The 25,639-nt window shown below is 38.1% G+C and overlaps 1 protein-coding gene across 5 annotated transcripts in view; it reads left to right on the forward strand.

Moving 5' to 3' along the window:
- The window catches only part of LOC149799971 (uncharacterized), a 71,531-nt gene that overhangs the window by 14,679 nt on the left and 31,213 nt on the right, over positions 1 to 25,639 (forward strand). For 4 of the 5 annotated variants that reach the window (XM_089959494.1, XM_089959497.1, XM_089959493.1 and 1 more), the window contains exons 2-3: positions 8,644 to 12,225; positions 15,940 to 16,032. In XM_089959494.1, the coding sequence (XP_089815620.1) occupies positions 8,644 to 12,225; positions 15,940 to 16,032 (3,675 nt within the window). The remainder of the gene's footprint in view (positions 1 to 8,643; positions 12,226 to 15,939; positions 16,033 to 25,639) is intronic. The other variant, XM_089959496.1, reaches the window with a different exon arrangement.

The raw sequence follows: 25,639 nt of genomic DNA on the forward strand, positions 1-25,639 counted from the left end.
AGACTTTTGGATTAATATATACAACTGAGTACAAACGTACTTGAACTATATAGTTATTACACACTACACTTTGATACGGAAGAAGGAAACGTAAGCCCGATTAGGAACCGGCAAATTACTTTTAATGGGTGGAGTCCCGGGTTAGGATAATCTAGTGTGTATTTCTTTTACACACACACACACACACACACACACACACACACATATATCTATCTATATATATATATATATATATATATATATATATATATATATATATATATATATATATATATATATATATATATGTGTGTGTGTGTGTGTGTGTGTGTGTGTGTGTTATTTATTCCATGTAATATTGTGTATTAGTAACAATGCATTAAGAATGCAAAAAAAAAAAAAACAACAAAGCAACAAAAAACGGCATAAGCATAATAACCAATCTTATATTCAAAACAAATCTGGTGAATAAGATTTCTCGAAACGCTTGTTATGCGGCAATCACTCTTAGGCAGATGGAATAGAACGATAAGAATCGAAAATATGAAGTGTCTGTAATGGTTAGTACTTTAACGTTAGACGTATGCCATGGTTAAGCTATATAATCGCTTTATTCAATGTTAGTATATTTGTATTGGTTTCGTCAAGGAAACATGTCGGCTTAAACTAGCTTCTTCAGCCATCCCATTTCAACCAACTGAAATGTATGTCAGCGGAACTTGAGAACGATTCCATTTACCTTGGTCAGAATTTGAATCCATTAGGAAAGACACATCATAGTAATTAAAGCCTGACTGAAGCAGTTAGAATTTATTTTGTGGAAAAATGTCGAATTAGGCTGCTAAGTATGTGAGAAGTTCCTGGAAATTCGGCATGTATTTGTCCTGTCATTCTACTGGGAATTTGCTTCACAACGCCTTTATTTAGGCAGTAATACGTCCAACCAAACGGCAAATATCAGGTTAGAGGTATTGCATTGTAGATCTTCCAAATGGTCCTCTCTGTAGCAGATATAGTTTTGGTTATTTATCAGATTTATTTATGTGAGTTATATGTCAAACTCAGATTTGTTAATTGTATGTCAAAACACACACATACACACACACTACATCCACAGACGTGTGATCTCGAATTGTAAAGACTATACAAATCGTCAAAATAATAACAGTCATGTTGATTATGTTGGTTTCTAAAGTTTTCATATTCGGATACCTTCTTCGATCAGGGAAGACTATACAGCGGTCCGTCGTGTCCAGACTTGGTGGTGACTTTAGGGTTGTCACAACCATGTCATTCAAGACTTGTCTATCAGGATGCTGGCTAATCGAAGCAGGCACGACGGTCCTATCAATTTTTTTTATATCAGATGTTAAAAATTGTCTACCGGGATGCTTGCAAATAGATACAGTCACGAATTGTCTATTTGAATGAGAGTTATTCGATATGATTACGAATTGTCTGGCTGAATGCTGTCTGATCGATACAGCCCGAATGCCAATTAATCAATAGTCACGAACTATCCGTCACAATGCTAGCTAATCGATATTCACGAATTGTTTGTCTGAATCTAATTTATCGATAGTTACGAATTCTCTGCCTGAATGCTACCAGATAGACACATTCACGACTTGCCTGAGTGAATGCTACCTGATACGTTCACGACTTGTATGTGTGAATGCTACCTGATAGATACATTCACGACTTGTCCGTTTGAATGCAACCTAACAGACACATTCACGACTTGCTTGTCTTAAATCTACCTAACAGACACATTACTGAATTTTCTGTCTGAATGCTACCTGGTAGATACATTCACGACTTGTCCGTCTGAATGCAACCTAAAAGAAACATTCACGACTTGCTTGTCTTAAATCTGCCTAACAGACATATTCATGAATTCTGTCTGAATGCTACCTAATATATACATTCACGACTTGTCTGTCTGAATGCAACCTAATATATACATTTACGACTTGTCTGTATGAATGCTACCTAATAGATACATTCACGACTCCTCTGTATGAATGCTAGCTATTCGCAACAGGCACAAATTGTCTTTCTTGATGCTAACTAATCAATACAGCCAGAACGCTATATAATTAGTATTCATGAACTGTGTACGAAGTGTTCACCCAAGCATTAGCTAATTGATACAGTACAATGTTTGTAAGATATAGCATAAGCAAAGGATGTGCTTTTTAATTGGGCATCTAGTGATCGTACCAGCCTCCACCCCCAAGTCAGTGTATATTATTTGGGAATAATCAGAACAAACAGATATACCCTGTTTTTATGTCGCTTGTATTTTGTTTGGAGTGGGGGTTGCTGTTTAACTCGACTTATAAGAGAGTATGGACACTATTGCCGCTCGTATTTAAGGATACGTTGCGAACTCTTTGAAATAATTTTATACGCTTGTGGACTTAGAGCTTATAGGCGGTGGCATCAGCTGGAAAGCCACCTCGATTATGTTTTATTGTGGGTGAGGTGAGTGTGCTTTATGGCAATGATAGATAAAGCGTTCTGACTAACACATAGGTAGTTACTGTTTTTCCGAGGTACGTCTAGCAGTTTGGATCCGCAGCAGAATCCAAGGTACGTCTTGCAGACAATCTTGATACACAACGGAATGCAAGGTACGTATCACAGACAGTCTTTATCCGCAACATACTCCAAGGTACTTAGTGCATACTGTCTGGATCGGCAACATAATCCAAGGTACGTCTCTCAGACTATCTGGATCCGCAGCAGAATCCATGGTAAGTCTCGCTGACTATCAGGATCAGCAACATAATGCAAGTACTCTTGGTACACTATAATGAATTGTTTCATTCACAGACTGCAAGCTAATGTGCCTTATGTACAAATACACACGTCACTCGACACAGCCATCGTCTGCCAAGTTTTAGTTCATTCGCACGTGTTGCCAACAATGAGAAGATGTTATTGTTTTTCATCCAGCCAGAAAAAGAAAGAAACAAATATGGAGTTCTTGATTTCTAAACCACTTTCACTTTTCATGTTGATACAATGAAAATGTCACGGCGCGTTTTGTTTCGTATAACCCTGTATTGTTTTTCCTCTTTGTTGGTTGGTGCTTCAGTGTCAACCGGTTACTTTTCTGTCCTGGTTCTTTTCGATGACTAAATGGCAGCTTTTAAGCTCCGTTTTAGCTGTGTTCAATCAGAGCAAACTGCTGTTTGACACATCCACGAATCATAGACTCTTTGAACATCCATGAACCACAGACTCTTTGACACTTCCATGAATCATAGAGTCATTGACACATCAATGAATCTTACTCTTTGACGCATCCATGAATCATATACCTTTTGACACACCTGTGAATAAGAGACGCATGGAATGGAAGAAGAGAGAAGAATAGCATGTACTACTGGAGAAAAAAATATTATTTGAAGGAAAAGCAGCAGACGAGGACGTAGATGGAAATCATCAAATGAGGTGTTACATATATTTGATTTAAGTTGTATTTGATTTGATTGTTTTGGAGTTTTTGAATATTTTTATTTTCTTTACATGTCAGTGTAATGTAATTGTGTTGACTAGAAATTTGATATTTTTAGAAAATTCAGTTTGACTTTGGTTTTCCTTAGATATCTAATAATAGAAACAATTGTTTCTATATTTGGCTTAATTCCTGGCTTTGACTGAGGGTCAAGTAAACTTATTGTCCAGGAGTAAAATGATTGGTTCTTATCAAGGACATACAGGAGCTACGTGACTTTTACATGTAAACATGACAACGTCATCCTCTGTTTCGCAATATATTTCGCAATTAGGCATTTCCGAAATTGCGAAATACTTAGTATTAATAGTGATGTTTAGAGAGCCAGAGAGAGAGAGATCTGAGTCCATGGCTTTTAAACACTTGATGTCAAGTTGTTTTCTTCTATTGTGACCAAAAATGAACTTTTGAGTTTTGAGTTAATAGTTAATTTTTTCTCCAAATTATTTGGACTCTAAAAGATTAATCAGTTTCTCTGGAAATATTATTCTATTCATACAGAATTCTTGAACAAGGACATTTATTGAAAATTCTGTTTGGATTTCTAAGACCGGAGGATAACTTGTTGTGTTTGTACAAGGAACTGTAGATGTCAGCACAGTACAGGCTACAACATACGTCATCGCCTTCCATCTTGGATTCTTTGTCGGGACTCAAACTTGAGATCATTAGAACATTTCAATATTAGGACTGCAAAAACTTTATTCGTGGATTATTCTTGTATTATTTTTGGATTTGATTCTGGAAACTGTAAGTTCTTATATATTTTTTCTTCGTTTTACAGTATTTTTCCAGGGAAATACATTATTTGCTATATTTTTCAAAGCGTGTTGTTTCCACTCTTTTTTGTGTTACTGTTTATTCGAGCCTAAACAAGTAACAGCGGACATGTATGCAAATCATCAGATGATGACATAGATGCAAATCATCAGACGAGGAAATGGATGAAAGCATAAAGAGAAAGACGCAATACAATATTAAAAACATCAAAGTTCAGCTTTTGCAGGTAGAAAAGCGTATTAAACAAACATCCGCAATTTTATCTTCACCTGACACTTTTTTACGGTATAGAGCAGGATTGCACAACCCCGGGCCCGCGAATGTGTTCTGTCTGGCCCTCAGGGCATATTAAAACAACTCAGACATCTGGCCCGTGAACAGCAATTATATTAAAGAAATTAGTGTTTACGGCCCTCGAGTTGTCTTAGAAAATGCAATATGGCCCTTGGCCAAAAAAGGTTGTGCGCCCGTGGTATAGAAGTATTAATGAGTTAATTGATTGGCTGGTTGATTGGTATTCTTTTTTCCCCCTTCACGCTGCAAAGGGTAAAATCTAGCACCCAAAATTCAAAAATAAAGAATAATTGGAAAGGTTTCAGTGGCTTGTAGACAACAGTATTAAACTCGCAATATAATTTTTAACAACGTTGCATTCATGGTAAATTTACTATTGAAATTAAAGAGTCTTTCGTTTACATCGTTTGGTAATTATGGATTGTGGCATCATTACTCGACAGTTTGCCGCAAGAGAATGACTGAAATCGTCAAAACATAATACAAATGACGACTGTGATGGAATCGAGTCAAGAAATGAATCGCTATAGTTTCAGAGACTACGTCTTCGTCATTCCCATGCCTGGGACAGTTTTCAAGCTATATTTAGATGGTGCATATTGTGCATATGGGGTGACAGTTAAAGTATAATAAAGTGATGATGATCAAAACGAAACCGGCTTTGCAACCGTTGAGTACACGATGAAATTATTACATCAGGTATTCGCATGCCATGACTTTGTGTGTTTGTATGATTCGGATTTTTAACGTAGCTTTAACAATTGTTCGGTCATATCGTTACGATGTCTGCAGTGTGGCAGTTTATAGTGATGTCTAGCACTGTGACAGCATGGTGTCCCACTCAGGCACATTATCCTGACACCAGACCGACCAATCCTAACACTAATCTCTTAATGCTGAGCGCCAAGCGAGGCAGCTGTTAATATCATTTTTGTAAGTTTTTGGTATGACTCGGCAGGGGATCGAACCCACGACCTCCCGTATCCGAGGCAGACGCTCTAGCCACTAGGCCGCCGAAGCGGTCCATAACTTTGTAAACGATATCATATATATTTATAAACCATACTTGGGATATGTTTAACTTCTTCACCCCACCCATCATTTGCAACTTCAAGGTCAGTCCTGCTGATAATGCTTCGAATGTATGTCGAGCGTTCCCACTGGGACCACTCTGGCTATTTAGGAAACAAGGACTGACAGAGAAGCTACGAAAGATGGAACTAATTTATTTATTCGAACTTTTTATCCAATCATCGCAGAAATAGCCAAAATAGTCAGAATACCTTAAGGTACCATTTTTTGCTGAGATATGTTTGGTGAACAAAATGTTATGATTTTCTGTAAATTACTGTTTCGACATGCATCCAGATAGTTCCTAATGCCCACCCTTGCCATTACTCCATTCGGAACTTCCTTGGCTATTCCTGCAAGACTAATATATGCCTTGTACATGTGGGATATCTTTACAGATATTATGAACTTTTGAGAGAGTGGTGAGTTTAAGGTGAATTTGTTTACATTTGCAACATACACAATGGAGAGTATGTTAGCATACCTCTGTGTTACTTTCATGTGGTCGAACTAAAATGAATGTTCCGTTGTGCTAAAATAAAGCAGCCTGATTTGGTATACAGAACACCATCTTTAGCACTTATTAAAATAAGGAAAATTAATTTTCCCAGACTTATACAATACCAGCTTCTAAAAGTGCAATGAATAAATTACCAAAATATATAAAATGTACAAAAGTTATGTGCTTTTTTATATACATTTAACCTCTTAAGTGAAGGAAATGAAAATGACCAACGGAGCTAGCAGTTTGTTTGAAAGATGCACATCTGATGTAAGGCCAAGCGTTATACTATATAGCCCATATTACACACATCACCATACACCAAAATAAAGGAAATTATAGGTTCTTTGAACTATACCAAAGGTATACAATATATGTTATAAATAACCGGTATTATCAGCCAGAAAAACCGGGAATTCGTTTTTCTTTAAACATCCTAAGCAATATACGATACTGTAGATAGCCACCTATGTGGGCGCAGTAGTTTACAAAAACTCGTACATTTTATTCTCGCCGGAAATATCTTCGCAAGAAAAGACACATTTATCTATTCTGACTGTCAAGGCTATTTCTGCGATTGGATAGATTGTATGATGAACCGAAATGTTACGAATGAAAAAAAATACTTTGGTTATTCATCTTCTCTCCGTCAAGCTTTGTATAATAAATAGCCAAAGCGGTCTACATGGGATCTCTCAACATACATTCGAGGCATGATCCGTAGTTTTGACCTCGAATTTGCGAATTGCCACTATTATTGTTCACAGTTAATTTGTCCAGATTATTCGTAAACAAAAGTGTGAAACATTTCTACGAGGAAAGGAAGAGAACATAAACCTACAAGTTACTAGTTTGTCGCTATGCTGATAAGATATACTATTGTTGATCATTGTTTAACTTCCGTAAATATGAAAATCATATCTTTCATCCATCTGGACTCGTTTACTCGTGAAAGATTATGAACCCTCTTTTAAAAATCTTTATTAGCATGGATTAAACTATACGCACAGTATACATGCCGCAAAATCGCGCGTGTATGTGTGTGCGTTTAGGGAATATGTTTATGCGTGTTTCTTACGTATTACGTGCTGCTTGGATTTGTAAATCTATTGTGACTTACTGATCAGTCCACTACATGTCTCAGTTTACAGTTTGCTATGCAAGTGTACTCGCGTTTCTATTTTTCACGAATATAAAGGAGATTGTAAGACTATGTAAGAGCGTCCTTTCTGTAGCAAGGTGGGAATTTAGGGAAGTACATATCGTAGTGTAGAACATATATCGTGTGACCAAGTATTAATGTAATGCGCGCATAAGGTGCGTCTTGTTGTGATTCAGGTTTTACACTGGTTTTAAAGGTTTGTGACTAAAGAAATGGATGGAGTAGACCAGTGGTTCCCAAACGTTTTCGGGTCACCGCCTCCTTGGTTATCCTCAGCGCCCACCTACTTTACCCCGTACAAGGCATTATTCAGCATTAGCGCCCCATCGGTAATCCCACCTCTCCCAAGGAGGCGGTACCGCCTATTTGGGAACCACTGGAGTAGATGATACTAAAACAGCATTTCAGGTAATATACGGGTCTATATATAAATTTCTTTTATGTTATTTGTTGGATAATATTACTGTTTGAGCTTAATCTTCAGGAGTTGTGCAATGTTGATTTTAATGATTTACCGACTATAGTTCTCTCTCTTACAAACTTGCACAGGGAATATTAAAGAAGGTCATGTATTGTAGAGTATGCTTCGATGGAATAATGGTCTCGTGTCAATATTTGTCCAGCGTAAGTGACACAGTCGCATGTTCAGACATCTTGATCGTCTTAAATTGGACTTTGAAGTTTCAAAGCAAATTGCTGACTTTGGGTGTCCTGACCAGTTTCTTTAAACTCATATCGATCTGTCAGTTTATCTCTCAGTTCATGAGTCGATTCAGGTATCCATCTCTGACATGTCTGTCTATTGCGAATATTGTCGATACTGTATTGTAGTCCGCGATTTACTGATGAAATCTGGTCACTTAATTTGTCTCTTTCAAGAACGAATGTACTTGGGGAAAGAGTTAAGAGTGGTATCTATATAAGGAGATTTTTTTAAAACTAGGTAATATTTTCAAATATCGTCCCTTTTCTTCCCTTTTCATCTAAATTGTAATGGTTGTTTATATTTAGATAATTGTATGGTTGAAGTTTCTTAAATCCAATATTATTTAACTTTTGTTTGTTACTTTGAAGTTCTTTTCCTCATTGTACAACTTTATGCTGTTATGAAGGAATCGGTAGTGAGTATGCACAAATGAATATAAATGCCACAATATTTATCTTCTTCATGCTGCAGCACTTCGTATTTTGTATTTACAGATCTTCCTGGATCCTCCATATATTAACATTTTTCTTAGACAGTTTACTTCATACAATGTTCTGAAATATAATTGTATGGCAAACAAATGCGGAAAAAAACAGTTTTACATATTTACTTCCTATTTGCAGATGTACAACCGATTAAAAAGTGAACATGGAATTGCAAGAATTGGTGGCAGCACCTGGCCACAGTTACAGTGCGAAGATAGGTCTAACAGAAAACATTCAATGGAACAAAATACCGTTCTAAGACATTCGCTGACAGAAGAGGGCCAACCAATTTCTGTTCTAAGACATTCACTCACAGAAGAGGACCAGTTATGTCAGGTGCCATCTATTTTTCAAAATGGCGGAGGTGGGAAGGCATCATGTACACCTCCGCTGGATTTATCAGGACTTGGATCCGACGTGCAAAAACGGGAGACGGATAGTCCATTGGATTTGTCGTTGAAAACCAGAAAACGTTGTGCTGATTCCACGGATGAGTATGGAGATCCACGTTTTCATCAACTTTTCATGCAGCCTATGCATGGCATGCCTCCACCAGTTAAGAGGGTATGTACATATCCAGTTACTCAGCAGCACAATGGTAAGGAACTAGTGCGACAACAACCACAGTCCATTGCTGGTTGGGATAAAGTGCCTAATTCGAGTGCTGGCAGGCATGGTAGTAATTCCAGCGTATATAGAAGTCTACCACCATCCCAATCACTTATAACAAATACTGCTAGTCCTTTAGATTCAAAAGAACTAACCACCGCCGCAGCTGGAAATGGGCCCAGAATTCAGTCCCAAATTGGAGGACATGGGCCTCGCTGTGAACGGATGTGTGAAGGGCATAGTCCTGGAGCGACTGGGTACAAGCGGGTCTTGAATCCAGAGCTCATACCACGACAACCCTGTCCAAATTTAATGTCTTTAAAACAAGTGAAAGACAAGAATACAGCTGTGGATCCAATGACAGTGCAACAACAGGGGACTACACACATGAAACAAGATGTTCGATATCCATCTCAAACTGTAAACCAGACCTCCCAGATGATGAGGACATATAATCCAACCTCGAGATCTCAGTATTTAGAAAATAGACAAAGAATAAGTAACTACAGACCTGAACATTTGAATTCATCAAACTCGAATATTCGCTCAGAGAGGAATCCAATTCATGCCATGGAAAAACAAGTCATTTCTCACGAAAGCCATCCATATATAACTAAACAAAGTGAACTTTCTTCATCACATTCGGTAAGATCAGACCAAAGGTCTGTTATTTCTCAGCAGATATCAGCAAGTTCAAGTCTTCATACTGAGGGACAGAGGAATATGGCTTCTCAACAAACGTTGCCGTGTTTGTCAGTGAACGAATCGTCTTATGCTCCAAAGCAAAAGTCTTTTCCCAGCAATCAACTCTACGCTATAAATCCTTTCAGCGATGATGTAAACGATCGCATGTATATTGAACAAAATGCGCAAAAGCATGTTAGACCGAGACAAGTTAAGGACACACACGTAGTTAGATACGAATCAGACTATGGCGCCACACAGAATATATTTTCAGGTGCCACACATCGATGTAGTCCAGATAGCACAAATGGGATGCTTAGGAAGGAATCCGTATCCACTATATCCCAGTATTCAGAAGAACACAAAATTCGATCAGAAACGAACGTTGACCCACGTAATCTCTCAGGTCTTGGTGGCCGTTTTGTTGATGCACACAGCGTATCTGGCAATGGCCGGCAGATTCCGCAAAGCCAGTTGGGCCGTCAAATGAATTTCATAGGGAGCTTTACTCCTCAAAACGGATCAAGACACGATGCTACAAGGCAGCTATCACCGCTTGTAGGGGCACCTAAATCTCCATTGCCTTCGAATGGTTCCATCAGACACTCTGCCATATCGACTATGCCGGCTCCAAAGGATAATACAAGGATGAACAGAACACTAAGCGATAGCTCATCGGTACCTCAAGTTCCAAAATTAATACCGAATAAACCAAGAGATAAACCGTCATCAAACAGACCCATGGAAAACACAAGGACTGATTTGAAAGTGGACAGAGACGCGATTGCAAAATCCATTCTTCAAACATTTTCAACGATCCCTCTTGGGCCCAAGTTTTGTACCACTTCAGGTGCCTCAGAAAGGTCTATTACGAAAGGAACAAGTGGGGCAATTAAACCAGAGCAGAAGAACAAAATGGAAACTTTGGACTCGTATATTACGAGAGCTTTCCAAGAACTGGACGAAAGTGAGAGAAAAGAATCAAAAAGGTCTGTTTCAATCTTGGAAGCAATTAAAAGTTCTGAATCGAAAACAGATGTGTCCGGAAAGAGTGAAAATAGATCTGTATGCATTAAAAAGGGAACAGATGCGATTTTAGCAAACGATAAGAAGGATGACGAGAAGCTAAAATCGGAAGGTACAGTAATGACGAATTTTTCAACGCTGTTATCTATAGCAATTCCATCATCAGCTAGCGCGAGCTCATTGGTTACCGAATGCAGTATGAACAAACCTGGAGGCAGTATACTTAATCCGAAACATTATTCCAAAAAGCATAAGATTCTAAACGCCGTCAAACAGGATGAGGATCTCAAGGAAATGGTAGAAACAAATCTAGACAGAAGACCTACTATACCTCCCCCTCCCCCTCCATCTTCAGTGGATATTTTGAAACGAATGGAAAGACAGATTCCAGCTGGTGGAAAGGATACGGAAACAGACTATCTCAGTTGTCCAGGATCACCTAAAATGCCAATTTTGAGCCCCCAAGAAAACCAAGCCACTCCTTCAACGGTATCTCCAGCTATTCGAGAACCACCAACATTAGAACCTCCGACAAGTTCATCTCAGACTTGTATTCTGGATAGTCTTGGTAAACATTTTTCAAAACTCATTACAGATGCTGTTAGAGGAGTAGGAGCGTTTGCAGAAAAGCCTGAAAAAGATACAAACATTGTCACTGAGACGTTTCTTACAGGGCAAGAGACTGATCCACAACCCGACCTTGATGTAAAAGACAAAACTACTGGTTTTTCTTCGGGAACTTTCCCATCTAAAGCATTTCTCTCCAGACAGAATTCAGTTACAAAAAATATTCCCGTGGCAAATGTAGCTCCTATAGTTCACGGGAAAGTGGTCGAACATCAAGAGAAGGAGAACGCAGATTCAAAAGTGAATGGACCTGCAATCATTAAGCGATCAGAGGTGAGCAATGCGATGTTTACACAACACGTCCTAGAGGACCAGTCTAAAATCACAAGAAATGTATGGACCTCCTTTACTTATCACGGGAGCCCAAAAGAATCGCTCAAAGTCTCTCATCCATTTTCCTCAGAAAATGAATTTTCAAAAGGGAGTAGCTCAAACTTATCTTCTGGCGCAAGGGACGGAAAGGAGTTTACTAGAACACCTGTGATCAAGAAGAAAATGCTTTTGCACAAACATTCGGACGAGAAAGGTCCAGCAGATAAGGATATACAGAGTGATAAAGATTCATTGGATTCGTCTATTTATGAGTTTAAGAAAGATAATTATTCCGTGAATGATAAACATAATGCTGTTGAACAACCGAGCTATCAGCACATGCTCAAAAACGTGCCGATCAGAAGTTCTCGTGAATATGAGATTTCTGTAGGAACTCGACGAGATGAAGGTTCATTGTTACGGTCGTCTTCTTCAAAAGGGCTGTTGAAAAAGAAACCAAAGGTACGGCCATAGTTTTACATTCTTTTCTATTATATCTTACTTGTCCCACTTTCTATCTGCACTTCTTTATTCTCGAAATCAGCAAAGCTATGCATGTAAGTACAGTACGTGTGTTGGTGTGTGTGTGTGTGTGTGTGTGTGTGTGTGTGTGTATATATATATATATATATATATATATATATATATATATATATATATATATATTAGTGTGTGCGTGTGTGTGTAAATTTAGTTCTGGGGATGTTACGATCGTGATGAAATAAAATGCAAAGAGAAAACCATGGACATACGGTGTCAGGTTTTAAATAGTAATGGTTTCTTTGGCTTTTCGTTTGTGATATGAAGCATTGTAATGAAAAGGATGAAATAAAATGCATTTAGGAAAAAGTTGAATACGAACACGTTAGTCTGGTAATAATTCAAGTTCGTATGTCTGATAGGAACAACCGAGTTTTAGATATAGGTTTCATTGCCACTGAAATTTACCTCCACTGAAAAGAGCTGTTCGCCATCTTTTGGATCAACCTTAAATGACATTATAAAAGAAAATATTTATTATATCTCCACAGTTGCTGTTGTATGGTTTATAGGTTTATATTCGTCCATCTTTACTTGTGATTTTCACTCTTACTCTAAGTAAGCGACGGTGATCATAGGTGGTGATTTGTTCGGAGGATCGATCGAAAACGACGCATGTTACGGATTTTAAATTCCAGGCTGGAGGAAGCTGAATCGGCAGCCGGGTCGCGTTGTCGTGGGTAATACGGAGTCTTCCACATAACCAGAACTTTGTACCGATTGAGAACGGATGATCATATTTATTACAACGTGTTCAGGACGACTATAACGAAGGTTTCGAATACTTGTTACGGCCATCAGGGGCTGATGTGGTTAGGGGCTAGAGGTCAGAGTGTAGTAGGACATATAGAATTTAACATGAACACCATCTACATTTATTCAAGAAGTATGATCATATCTTGTATGATATTTCTGGAGGAGGTTTGGTTGACGAGGAAAGTCTTGGATGTTTGCTGCGGCCTTCTTACCATAGAAGGGTGGGGGCTGTGAAGTCAAATGCTTCATTTCCTTACATAATATAGTATCAACCTTCCATGTAACCCTGAACACCATCTACACCAATTAAAAGAGGGGGGTGTGTGTGATTCGGATTTTTAACGTAGCTTTAATAATTTTTCTGTCATATCACTACCATGCCTGCATTGTGGCAGTTTATAGTGATGCCTAGCACTGGGGCATCATGCCGCATACATGTAGCATCATTATCCTGACACCTGACCGACCAGTCCTAACACTAACCTCTTAATGCTGAGCGCCAAGCGAAGTAGCTGTTAGTACCTTTTTTGAAGTCTTTGGTAAGACTCAGCCGGGGATCGAACCCACAACTTCCTGCATCCGAGGCGGACGCTCAAACCACTATTCCACCGGAGCAGTTATTTCTTAAAAGAGGATGATCCTATTTTTGGTATAATGCTTCAGAAAGAGGACGAGTAAATAATAATAAAGGTTTCATTTCCTTGATTCAACCAACCCAGGGAGGCTGGGGGCTCAAAGGCCACATTTTCATATATATATATATATATATATATATATATATATATATATATATATATATATATATATATATATATATATATATATATACACACACACGGGAATCTTTCATATAATTCGAGTTCTTGTCTGATTGAGGCAGGGTGATCATATTTGGTATGAGGTTTCATTGAGGCAGGGTGATTATATTTGGTACGAAGTTTTATTGAGGCAGGGTGATCATATTTGGTATGAGGTTTCAGTGAGGTAATGTGATCATATCTAATATGAGGTTTCATGAGGACAGGTAGTTGATAAACGTGGCTTCTGATCTCTGATGCGGATTTTCAGGATGAGTGAGTGGGGATTGGGTCAAAGGTCGCGCTTATTATGAACTTGTTCTTGGAGTCTGATCTTGAACGGTGTTTTAGATTTCTGCTTGGTTTTTCACGGCACTTTTTACACCTTATTGGCAATATGGCCGGAAGTACATTTCCCAATGACACAGAGGTAGGGGATTGGGGCTGTTTTGAGGAGGTTTCTAACACGCGACGCTCTACAACCTGAGCTACCACAGGTCCCAGCACCAAAGAGGATCATATTTAGTTGGATGTTTAGCAAGGATGGATCTATGGTATTAAAGGATCCTGAATATGGTCCTGGGTTTGGTAAGGGGAAGTAGTGAGGAGCACAATTTCTAAGTGCAGATATGTGTGTTGGCTTCCGGCTCCAGTTTAAAACCGGGATTCAGAGAAACATAATCTAGTCACATATTTGTATCTAGAAATAATAAACTATTTTTGAGATATATTATTATTTCTGCAAAATATCAAATTCTTAGTTTTTTGTTGTAATATCAAATTATTATAGCGAATTTGGAATTGATTATGATCATTACTTTATTGCCTCTTCCATATTGCGTCACGTGCTTCCACGGTGTGTCGTAGCAGTACAAACCTAGAAAGTTATTGGACATACAATGACTCTATTACTTCTCCTATTAATTTATACAAAATAAAAATGTTCAAACAATTTTAATCGATTCAAGGTACCGTGAAAGAAAATGATAAACAGCCAGAAACAATATGAAACATCATGTGAAATCATTACAGCCAGAACAAATATGAAACATGTGAAATCATTACTAATTTATTGCCTGCCGTATATATACCTCGCCGGCTTTCGGTGTCAGAATTTAATAAGTTGTCATGGTGAAAACATTCACTTGCAAAACGGCACGTTTTTCCATGCACCTGATAAGAGGGATAAACGATCTAAAGATGTATTGACCCATTTAAGTATTATCCAAATACTTATCATTGTAATGATCGTTGCCCTGGGCTAGATGTTTGGACACGTGTAGCACTGAATTATGCATATGAGTCTGTATTTTCTTTTCAGTGTTCTGGAGATTTTAACACTTAAGAATGCAAACGTTTTTAGATTTGAATTTTTTTTTAAACAAAAATATAAACAGACATTTCACAAGCAATCATCCTTATACCAGTGTGTAGCATATGTTTCATATTAAAGGATGACCCAAAAGATGGCTGATTATGATTTCAGGGGAGGAAAACATGAATGCCTATGACTTCACGTGAGGACAACCTGCCGTCCATATTCGCATATAGATAGGATCCACCTGCAAAGAGCATTGACCCAAATCAGCCGCGTATTATGCATGGGTACATCTGGTTCTCTGCAGTGTGATATGACTGAACTTGCATAACAATATAGACTCTGCTCTGTCAGTGCATCATACGGTTGCAGATCAGGGTCTATGTTGATTGCAGTTGGATCGTACATATAGCGAGTATATACGGTATTCCATTTGAGATCTGCATGATCAGTCACGAATATAGTGCACGAGTATAGGATGATTTTCATAGCACAGTTCTGTATTGCATATTCATTTCCCTCGTCTGTGAATCATTACACTTGTCATGTTGTGGATAATAAAGACTTTTAATAACTCTGATAAACAAGGCAATTAAAACGAGACGAAGATTAAATAATCTGTACATTTGTTTGTACGATAACATACTATGGTTTACGTTATACATTAGTATCTTTGATTGGTGGCCTTCGATTCGAAATACATGGCCAATTTACAATATAACAAAGGGATATTGTCCAATAAAGACGAAATACTTTCATCCACAGAATACGAATCGATCTCAAAGACACGTAGAAGTCAAAACTCTGAGAGAAAAGAGTGCATGTCCACGACCAAAAGCGTCTAGCATACGTCAGAAGGTACATTGAATAATATTCAGGTGTTATTTTTGCCGTTGGCATGACAAAGCTCGATGTAAATATGGTAAAGTCTGCTTAAACGTTCCAAAGGAAATCATAATGGTTCCTTGCATGGCCCCTGTGTGATACTTATTATATCCGCACATTTGCGGGGATGTTGTAAATAGCTATGTCCATCTGTTAGTCGGTACGTTCGTTCATCAGTCTGTCACTGTTGTACTTGTAACTTAAATTGTGCTGTTTGAAGGAATGATATTTGCTGTGCGGTTGTTAATCTGGATGCAGCCTCCAGGAAAGGAGAGTATGAGGTCAAAGTTCACCCGTTCATTTTTTTTTTTGTTGTTGTTTTTTTATTTTATTTTTATTGACAATTTCTAATCGATATCCATCTTCATTGATTGAGAGGGCATTGTATTTGGCACGTTTCAGACTAACGAATTGGTGACTTGTGAATTCTGAATGCGGTGGATGGGTGGGTCATGGGCAGTGTATCCCCAGGGGGTGCAAGACTGGGAATAAAAAATCTCCTTGGTGTCAAAACTGGGAGTCAGATTGAGAACAAACAAAAAGACTTTGGTATCAAAACCGGGGGTCATTTAAAAATGTGGGGGTCTCTGAAGCGCAAATGAGGGTAAAGGTCATGGGTGTGTTTGTGGCGTGGGAGGAGAGTAAAAGTGCCCATATGTATGATGGCTTCCATCTCTAGTTTAAATGTTACAGGAATTATTTTATTTCCATCGAGCGTCCTGCGGGATTGTTGCCATATGCATTTGTTTCGTATTTCTTCAGCATTTAGCTTGTTAGCTGCTAATGTCTTGATGGTCTCTTTGACGTTGAGTACATGACGCTGAACTCAAATCTTCAGCTGTGCATATGGTTCCACATAACATTCCATTTTGAAAATATGTGACCCCTATTTAGAAAGTATTTTATCTTCAGCATATGCCATGTTAAAACATAGTGTAACGTGTAATGAAGATGCTTTAGTTCTTTAATATGCACATTCAGTATGCACGTATTTTTGCTGTTTGTCCCTGGCGGTACACTAACATTACATTGCTTTCGGTGCCTTGCTGGTTATGGTTAGCCACAACGCCCAGTTAAGGTTCTCTTCGGTCGGTATTTGTGCGAATCATCTGTCTTGCTGCGTGAAATTGGGTAAAAGTAACTTAAAATTCTATCGGGGTAGGTACACTGCTTGCTTAAATTAGATTCACTGGAGGCAAAATTTTATAAAGTGCCACGTTGTCACTGCTGTTAGATTAGCAACGTTAAATTTGCTTATCATGCTATATATCTCGATTTCTTTGCACTTTTGGAAGCTGTTCAAGACATATGTTCTTAATTTGCTTAACCCATAATTTCAAGATTACGGTTTCATTTTCAGTTCGCAGATGTTCCTATAATTGCGTCAGTTTATATAGGGAAGACATGCGCGTGTTAGTGTGGCCAGCAAGAAGTAACCGAGTAACCGATGGGGCAGTTCACACATTCCTCGACGAAACAAAAGTGAAGCGACGGCCATGTTAACAACATGCTGAGATTCGAATAGTTAGTACTTTAAGAAAAGAAAGGAGAATTTTAATGTATTGTATGTAATACGCACAACAAGTCAAACTCATTAAATTCGAATACAATTTGTACATTATTTTTTTAAAAAAATACAAATAGATTAGTAGAGAACGCAGGCTACCACATAGAATAACTTGTACCTATCTACAAAACTTTTTTTGTGTGGCGTGTTTAATTTTGCTTCCACCATGAGCGAAACTCCTCAGCTCACTAGAGCAGTACTGCATATGCTCAGCAGCTATTAGCCATAATCAAACTCTTTAATAGGATATGGGATAAAGGCCAAGTACCCACCAAATGGAAACAGGCCATAGTAATACCAATCCCCAAGCTAGGTAAAGATCCCAACAACATAAATTCGTACCGACCCATCTCCCTTACAAACAATATTTGCAAAATAATGGAGACAATAATCGCAAATAGGTTAAAACACCACCTAGAAACCAATAACCTACTCTCCATAAATCAATGTGGCTTTCGAAACAAACGGTCCACCACTGACCAACTTCTCAGATTGGAAACAGACATCAAACTCGCTTTTAATGCACATAGGAAAACCGATCGCAACGTCATATCGGTTTTTTTAGACCTAGAAAAAGCGTTCGACCTAGTATGGACCAATGGACTAATGGCCAAACTAAACCAATTTGGAATAACTGGACGCTTGTTCAGCTGGATTGGCGATTTCCTCACAGGCCGGAAAATTACCACAAGAATAGGCAACACCCATTCGGAAGAATTTTCACTTGAAAATGGAACACCGCAAGGCAGTGTAATAAGTCCCTTACTATTTAACCTAATGGTAAACGACCTTGAGCTCAATGCAGCCTCCACAAAAATAAACTTGTCACAATTTTCAGATGATAGTGGCATATGGAGGAATGGAAATCCTGCCAGTAACACAGTAGTTAAAGAAATCCAGCAGAGCCTAGACAACATAGGGAGATGGGCGGACAAATGGGGTTTCAGAATATCTCATGAAAAAAACTGTGGCAATCATATTCACCCCAAAACGAAATAACAACCTAGTCTATCCAAACTTCTATATACAAAATCAATTAATCAATTACTTAACAGTAGTAAAATTCCTAGGAATGTTCTTTGACAACCACCTCACATGGAAACAGCACATTGAACAACTCACCCAGAATTGTAACAAAGATCTCAATTTACTCAGGAACATCACAGGGGCTGACTGGGGATCCAACCAGGAAACCCTTCTCACGATATATAAAAGCCTAACTAGATCAAAACTGGATTACGGTTGCCAAGCATATAACTCGGCTAAGCAACCTGTACTACAAAAACTTGACACTATCCAGAGAAAAGCCTTACTATTATGCACAGGAACACTCCCCTCAACATCATTAGAAGAGCTACAAACACTAACAGGAGAACTACCCTTAAAATTACTTCGGCAAGAACTGCTCCTCCGATACTCCATTCGATTAGATACCGACCCAGACAACCATCCCACCAAAATAGCTATAAATAAGTGTAAAGTTGTCTTTAAACCCAAAATCATACCCATCACACCAAGTGGCAAAGTAATCCTTGAACTAAGAGAAAAGATACCTCTACTAAAAAAACAGGTAACAAACAATACAGACCAGAACAAATCACCATGGTTACAAAAACCACCAAGGATTAACATTGAAGCTACCAAATTAGGCAATAAAGAAGGACAAGAAAACTTACTAAAACCTGTACTGGTAAACGAAATCAACCAAAAATACTCGGACTATGTTAAAATATATACCGATGGATCAAAAACAAACAACCCACCAAGAACAGCAGCAGCAATAGTCATCCCTGAATTCAATATACAAACGGGATCCAGATTACCTGACTATTGCTCCATTTACACCACTGAATTCTGGGCTATACTTGAATCACTACAATGGATCAAAGACAACCAAATACCTAAAGCAGTCATTATAAGCGATTCCCTAAGCGTTATCAAATCGATCCAAAATCGCAATACACACTCTAGGGAACAATTCCTCGACAGAGCATGCCAATTAATCGACGATATCACCACAGCACATCAATTAGTCGAGCTCATGTGGATACCGTCGCACATTGGAATCTCTGGCAACGAAACAGCAGACAAAGTTGCAAAAACCAAACTGGGAGATCAAAACTCTATCAACCTTAACTATAGCTCTACAGAAGCAATAAGCTTCGCACAAACATATATAGACCAAACATGGCAATATTTTTGGAACTCCTCCACAAAAGGTAAAAAGCACCATGAAACCCAATAAAACGTAGATAGGAACATACAGCTACCTAAGGGTACCTATTTAGAACAGAAAACCATAAACAGGATAATAACTGGAAAAACTAAACTAGCAAGCAGTTTTGGAAGGTTTATAGGACCCAAACCAGCAACCATTAACTGCTTTAACTGCCACACCACCGAAGATCTACACCACGTATTCAATATATGCCCAAAATATCAACCCGCTAGGAAAATATTTATCAAAAACCAAAAAGAGATTGTATCACCACACACATACCCAGAGTTACTTATGGACTTTAATAAAAATAAACAATCAGCATATAAAAATATCAATCAATTCATAGACTCAGCAGGACTTATGAACAAAATATAATTAATATCCCCACAAAACCAAAAGATCCAGTAACTAGCTAGATAAATTTAGAACCCACCACATAAAAACCCATAACATATCATTCAATTTTATAAAAGTATTAATAAATAATTCACTTACGAAGCACCTATAAAAAGCTAAGGAAACCGCAAAATCGGACGTCCTAGATGTCCTTAACGAACCGAGTAATCAGCTAGGATTCTGGTCCTAGATGTCCTTAACGAACCGTGTAATCGGCTAGGACTCCGGTCTCTTGCTAAATAAAGTATAAATAACATTCAATCTCTGAAAACATTAATTAATAAATAACTTAAAGACGTAATATCTAAAAACTTATAAATAACATAACGTAGGAAGCGCACCCTAAACACCTCGACTAGTAATACCATAATAACCTTGAAAATCTCTCTTCATACATGATTTCTACTAAGAACCTCTATAAACAGCATAGAACATCCCCACCTCCTTTTAGAACATTTTGAAGAAGAAAAAAAAAGAAAAAAGAAAAAAAATCGGAAAGAAAAAAAAAATCGCAAGAAACACCAGGCAAATGCAACAAGAAACTAGCGATGTAAAGCAAACAGGACCGTTCCCGAGCTCTCCTTCCCACTAATGACAGCCAACCATTCAACTGTAGGGACATTTATGGACCCACAGATTGAGTCCAAACTATCAGGGTTCCTTGAATCCATAAAAGCCTGGGGGAGGTGGCATCATCCCTTTCCCCAGGAACAACTAGCAGACTGCGGTGCAGTCAGAAAAAAGTGGCACATGCACAATTGTGCGCACGCCACTATAATTAAACTCAACAACAAAAAGCTATTATTCGTCGTTTAAAGCGGAGGGAAATCGGGTGATTTCACACCCACGGGCAGTGGGCTATTTTATATACGTAGGCTACTCTGTTCGATTTACATGGTGTGTGACGGGTTCAATTCTTGTTTATTATATATTTTAGTGCAGGTGCCAGAAAAAAAAACCAGGTAGTAATTTTCTTCGTAAATAATAGAAACTAGCCACAAACACACATCCGCCAGAAAAACTGAATAATAAACTTATGTCAGTAACCGACTTCAGTCAATGATAAATTAATATACAGGATGATACAAGAAGGAACACAGCCTAACAAAGTTGTTCTCGTCTAAGATGATTTAAATAATTTCATGGAATTATTCAGTCTCGTTGAAATTTTAATAAATGGTTATAAAGGATCATTTAATGAAATTGAATTCTGATTTAGTTGGCATCAAGGAAATTAAACTGTTTTCCTTTTCAAGTTTTATTTCACGGTTGATGGCCGTGATGTATTGCTTTTTAGTTAAAATGCCAATAATATCAACACACAATGTTTACATCTTCCTGGTTCTTCTAGTTACCGATATAAACTAAACTAGTCATATACATTTTAATTGAAATAATCCATTATTTTATCTAATACAGATGCCAGCATTCTTTGCTAACAGAATTCATAGCAATTAACAAGAGCAAATAGATTGTACAATTAACTAATTAACAAGTCACTGAACACATTCATGAAAGTACATGAATAGTGGTGATGGAATTCGTGGACTGCTGTGCCTACAAAAAGAAAACTTGTTGAAGTCACGCAGTGTACCATTGATGGTGCCATTGATGTACTGGTATCGAAACAACAAGGTTCAAGACGTCATCAATTGTTGTTGTGGTTATTTTAAATTCATAACAGCCATCTAAATAAATCTTAAAATTGTAGCAAATGCATCATGACCCTGCAGGCACACCAATTTTAAAAGATTTGTCACGCACTCCTCTTAAAAGAAATGCGGTTTTCGCTGTGACTCATTACCTGAAATAGTATCTGTCGAGTTTTTATCGAAGCGTTTTATTAGAATATCCACCAACAGTGGATAGGTTGAATTTCTTACATATTGTAGGTGCGTATATTTGTTGTACATTATCTTGGCTTCTTGGTGGTTTGACGCCACCTGGCGATTACGTAATGATTTACAAGATAACAAGGATAAGCAACATGCTGCCGTGATGTTCACCAAACACATTGCTGTAATGATAGGTAACGAACTGGGCCATAAAATGTTTTTCATCATATAATGACGACGAAACTGATTTTAACAGCTGTAAACTCTCCGACCTGATCTAAGCGTCACTGCATGATCGTCTGCTGCGAACAATTTTGTGAGCTCATCCGGTTTCAGATATCAATATTTCCTGTGTCGACGGTTTGTTAAGAGATTGGTCATAGTTTTTCTAGCAATGTTTTTAGATCGTGGACTCGCGTAAACCCAGGTCTTATGTGCAAATAACTGCCGTACACGCTTTACTTAGACCGTATGATTGCCAAAACTGCTTTCATGTACGAAATTGTATTATTCGAACACTTATAGAAAGTATATGTTAACCTTTCGTTGGGTTTTTTATTTCTTGCAATTCGTCAAAAGTTGGAACTTAAAGTATGAAAGGTTCTTATGCCTGAAACTCTTAATGACGTTTGTTAAGCACGGTTCTGACGCATTTTCTTGCCTGACACTCCTAAGCACAACGGTCTGATAATGGGATTCCCAAGTAGGCCAGACATTCCAAGATAAATGTTGTGTGTAGTAATGTATTGTTGCGATAGATTTACACGCAAATTATGGTAACAAAACTAAGCTTTTGATTATTGGTCACACCCGTTCCTCAGGTACCAAAATATAGCCTAATCAGAGGACTCTGCCGATATTACCTGATCATTACATCTTCCAGAAAGAAAGTTCGTGATGAGTGATTTCCGTTTATTTCAGTTTAATGGCTGTAATTTCATCCAGAACTACAATATTGTCACGAACAACCTACCCATGGTGATTGATGGACAACTTAAACTCATATTTTTGAGTAAAAGAATCAGATAGAAGTACCACGTTTTTTCTTCCTTGTCAAACTATCGATGTTTTGTATAGTTTCAGATCCTCACAAATTGGGTTTTTCTTTCGTACCATATTCGAAATCTGGGATTAAAAAATGCCTATCTGTAAATAGATGTTTCAGTACCCTAGACCGGCAGCGAATAGTGAGGCAATCTTCATTATCATCATTGGTAAGGTTATTGTTCCAGTTTTAATTTTAGCTACACTATCCGTGATTTATATCATTGGGGGTTGTCTTTCAAGGGGACGAGTGATATGGCCCTGTCACTACATTACCTACGTTCAGTAAATTAAGTATGAAGTAATTTTGGCTTGATATCGTGCTAGGCCATTTAATGGCACCCATTAGACTGGCAGATGATTTTTTAAAATAGGATTTAGCGGCACGTCAGCACAATAACTTCTGCATATTACCTTTAAAGGAAAGTTCTAAATATGTAACGCTAAGCGTTGTCCAAAACTACCTTCCAGAATAAACCTAAACATGGAGTCGTACAAGACGACATATAAGGTAAAGATGCTCCGAAAGTAAATAAAATAAAATATTGCGGTCAAAATATACAGTAAGATACCGCGTTCAAAACTTGTTAAAAAACGTTTTCCTTTTCCTTCAAACACAAAGATTTCATCTGTTGGTACGTCATCGTAAGGTTTCATGCTTGAACTCATAAATGATCAATTCCCGACGGTGAAAGTTGACACACTCGACAGCAATGATTTCAGTGTCCTTTGGGCACTAACCAAGTATGCACTCGAGTCGAGGTTTATCCATCAGGGGCAAAGCACCAGTTACGTATGTGTTCCATGCACGATAGGCAAAATACCACCTTGTATCTGCCATGGATTAAACACGACGGTTGCCACTATCCAGAGATGGTCTTGATGTTTCGAAGTTCGTAAATTGTTCGTTCCACATGTGGTGTCAGACGGGATAGAACACACCGATTTGTATAATATTTCTCCCATTTCATTACCCTGATACTAACGTAACTAGGTAGCCAACATTAGAAAATGCTATGGTACAGATTGCGTAAGCACATTACGTTTCTGTAATATTGTGGAAATTATTGATTTGTGAAATTTAAGATTTTAGGAGGCTGTGTACCGAATAGGGTTCAGAAAGTTGTCCAAAAAGGATTAGTTCACATAGCTGAGTATGGTTGTAATATCTTCAGGTAAAATTTCGGATTAATCCTGTATTGCTTTGGGTCATCGAAAATGCAGTGTGTAATCGAGATTTTTGTTTGCTGAAAGTGTTAGGAGTTAGAAAAGTAAACCAGTTTTCATTGACCATTCTGGACTCAATTAAAGCATACGTGTAATTGGTTTCAAGTCGTGTGCATATACTTTGATCTAACGCAGATCAAAGAGCTGCGGAAGTAATAATGAGCAGTCATTTCCAGGATTAAGATATTTCACAGTCTTCTTAATTTTGATGTTAAAAAGAGGTGATGTTATGCGGCTCTGAGGTACACAGGTACACGCATAGCTTGATGATGATGTCATCAAATGATGTACATTCCATAATTCTAAAATTTCGACCTCAGAATGAATTGGAAATAAAAACATTCGTTTTTTTTTTAAACCTAGGCTGAATTGGTCATTGGCAGCCGTACTTTACATGATATCACATAAAACGCCGATGCTGTACATTAAGATTCAAGTATGCAACGAGAGTCAGCAGGAGATACTTTGTAAATTATTAAGTCTTACATTCCTTTGATTTTCTGTGGACCAGTCAACGTTATACGTTCGCGTATTTTACTTTACTGCTGCAGTTCTATGCTAATTAAAAAAATGGAGAGTAAATCAGGAAAGGTCCAAATATTACGGTATCACCTGCAGGACAAGATTCAGACAACTGCGCCATGGTAACCTATATTTCGAGTAAGTTGGACTGATGCGATTTCTGTTGCCTATGCCCATGAATATAGAAACGCACGCCTATCACAAAGAGTTAACATTCTTCATTTCATTTAGTGCAGTGGTTCCCAAACTTTTTCGGACCACCGCCTCTTGGCTAATCTTATCGCCCCCTACCTTACGGCATAAAAATCATTATTCAGCATTAGCCCTCCACCCCCTTCGGTAATTCCACCGCCCACTTTGGGAAACACTGATTTAAGGCATTGACGTGAAACTGGCATGCAGTGTTCATAAGCAGGGATAGAACGTGGGTTAGCATGTTGAGCGATATTACTCTGGAAGAAGGCGTCTAAGGTCTTGGAGAAAACGTTTCTTCCCCGACAAAATTCGCCACTGGTTCACATTTCATTACTTCACGTAGGGCAGAGTTACATGATAATAGGTTTGATGCGTGTGTGTCTGAAGTTGGATGGTCATGGGTGTGGCTATTAATAATCATTTGGGTGACGAAATTTTTACTTATAATATGTTTGTGTACCTGCACGTCAGCACGAAACGCATTTTAGGTACCCATATTGTGGTCTTTCATCCGTAGGCCTGGATTTAAACTTAGCTACACCGAATTTAAACTGTTGACCTTTTATATCGGTC

Source organism: Sinohyriopsis cumingii, chromosome 5, assembly GCF_028554795.1.
Source record: "Sinohyriopsis cumingii isolate HCF-2022 chromosome 5, ASM2855479v2, whole genome shotgun sequence".
NCBI classification, from domain to species: domain Eukaryota; kingdom Metazoa; phylum Mollusca; class Bivalvia; order Unionida; family Unionidae; genus Sinohyriopsis; species Sinohyriopsis cumingii.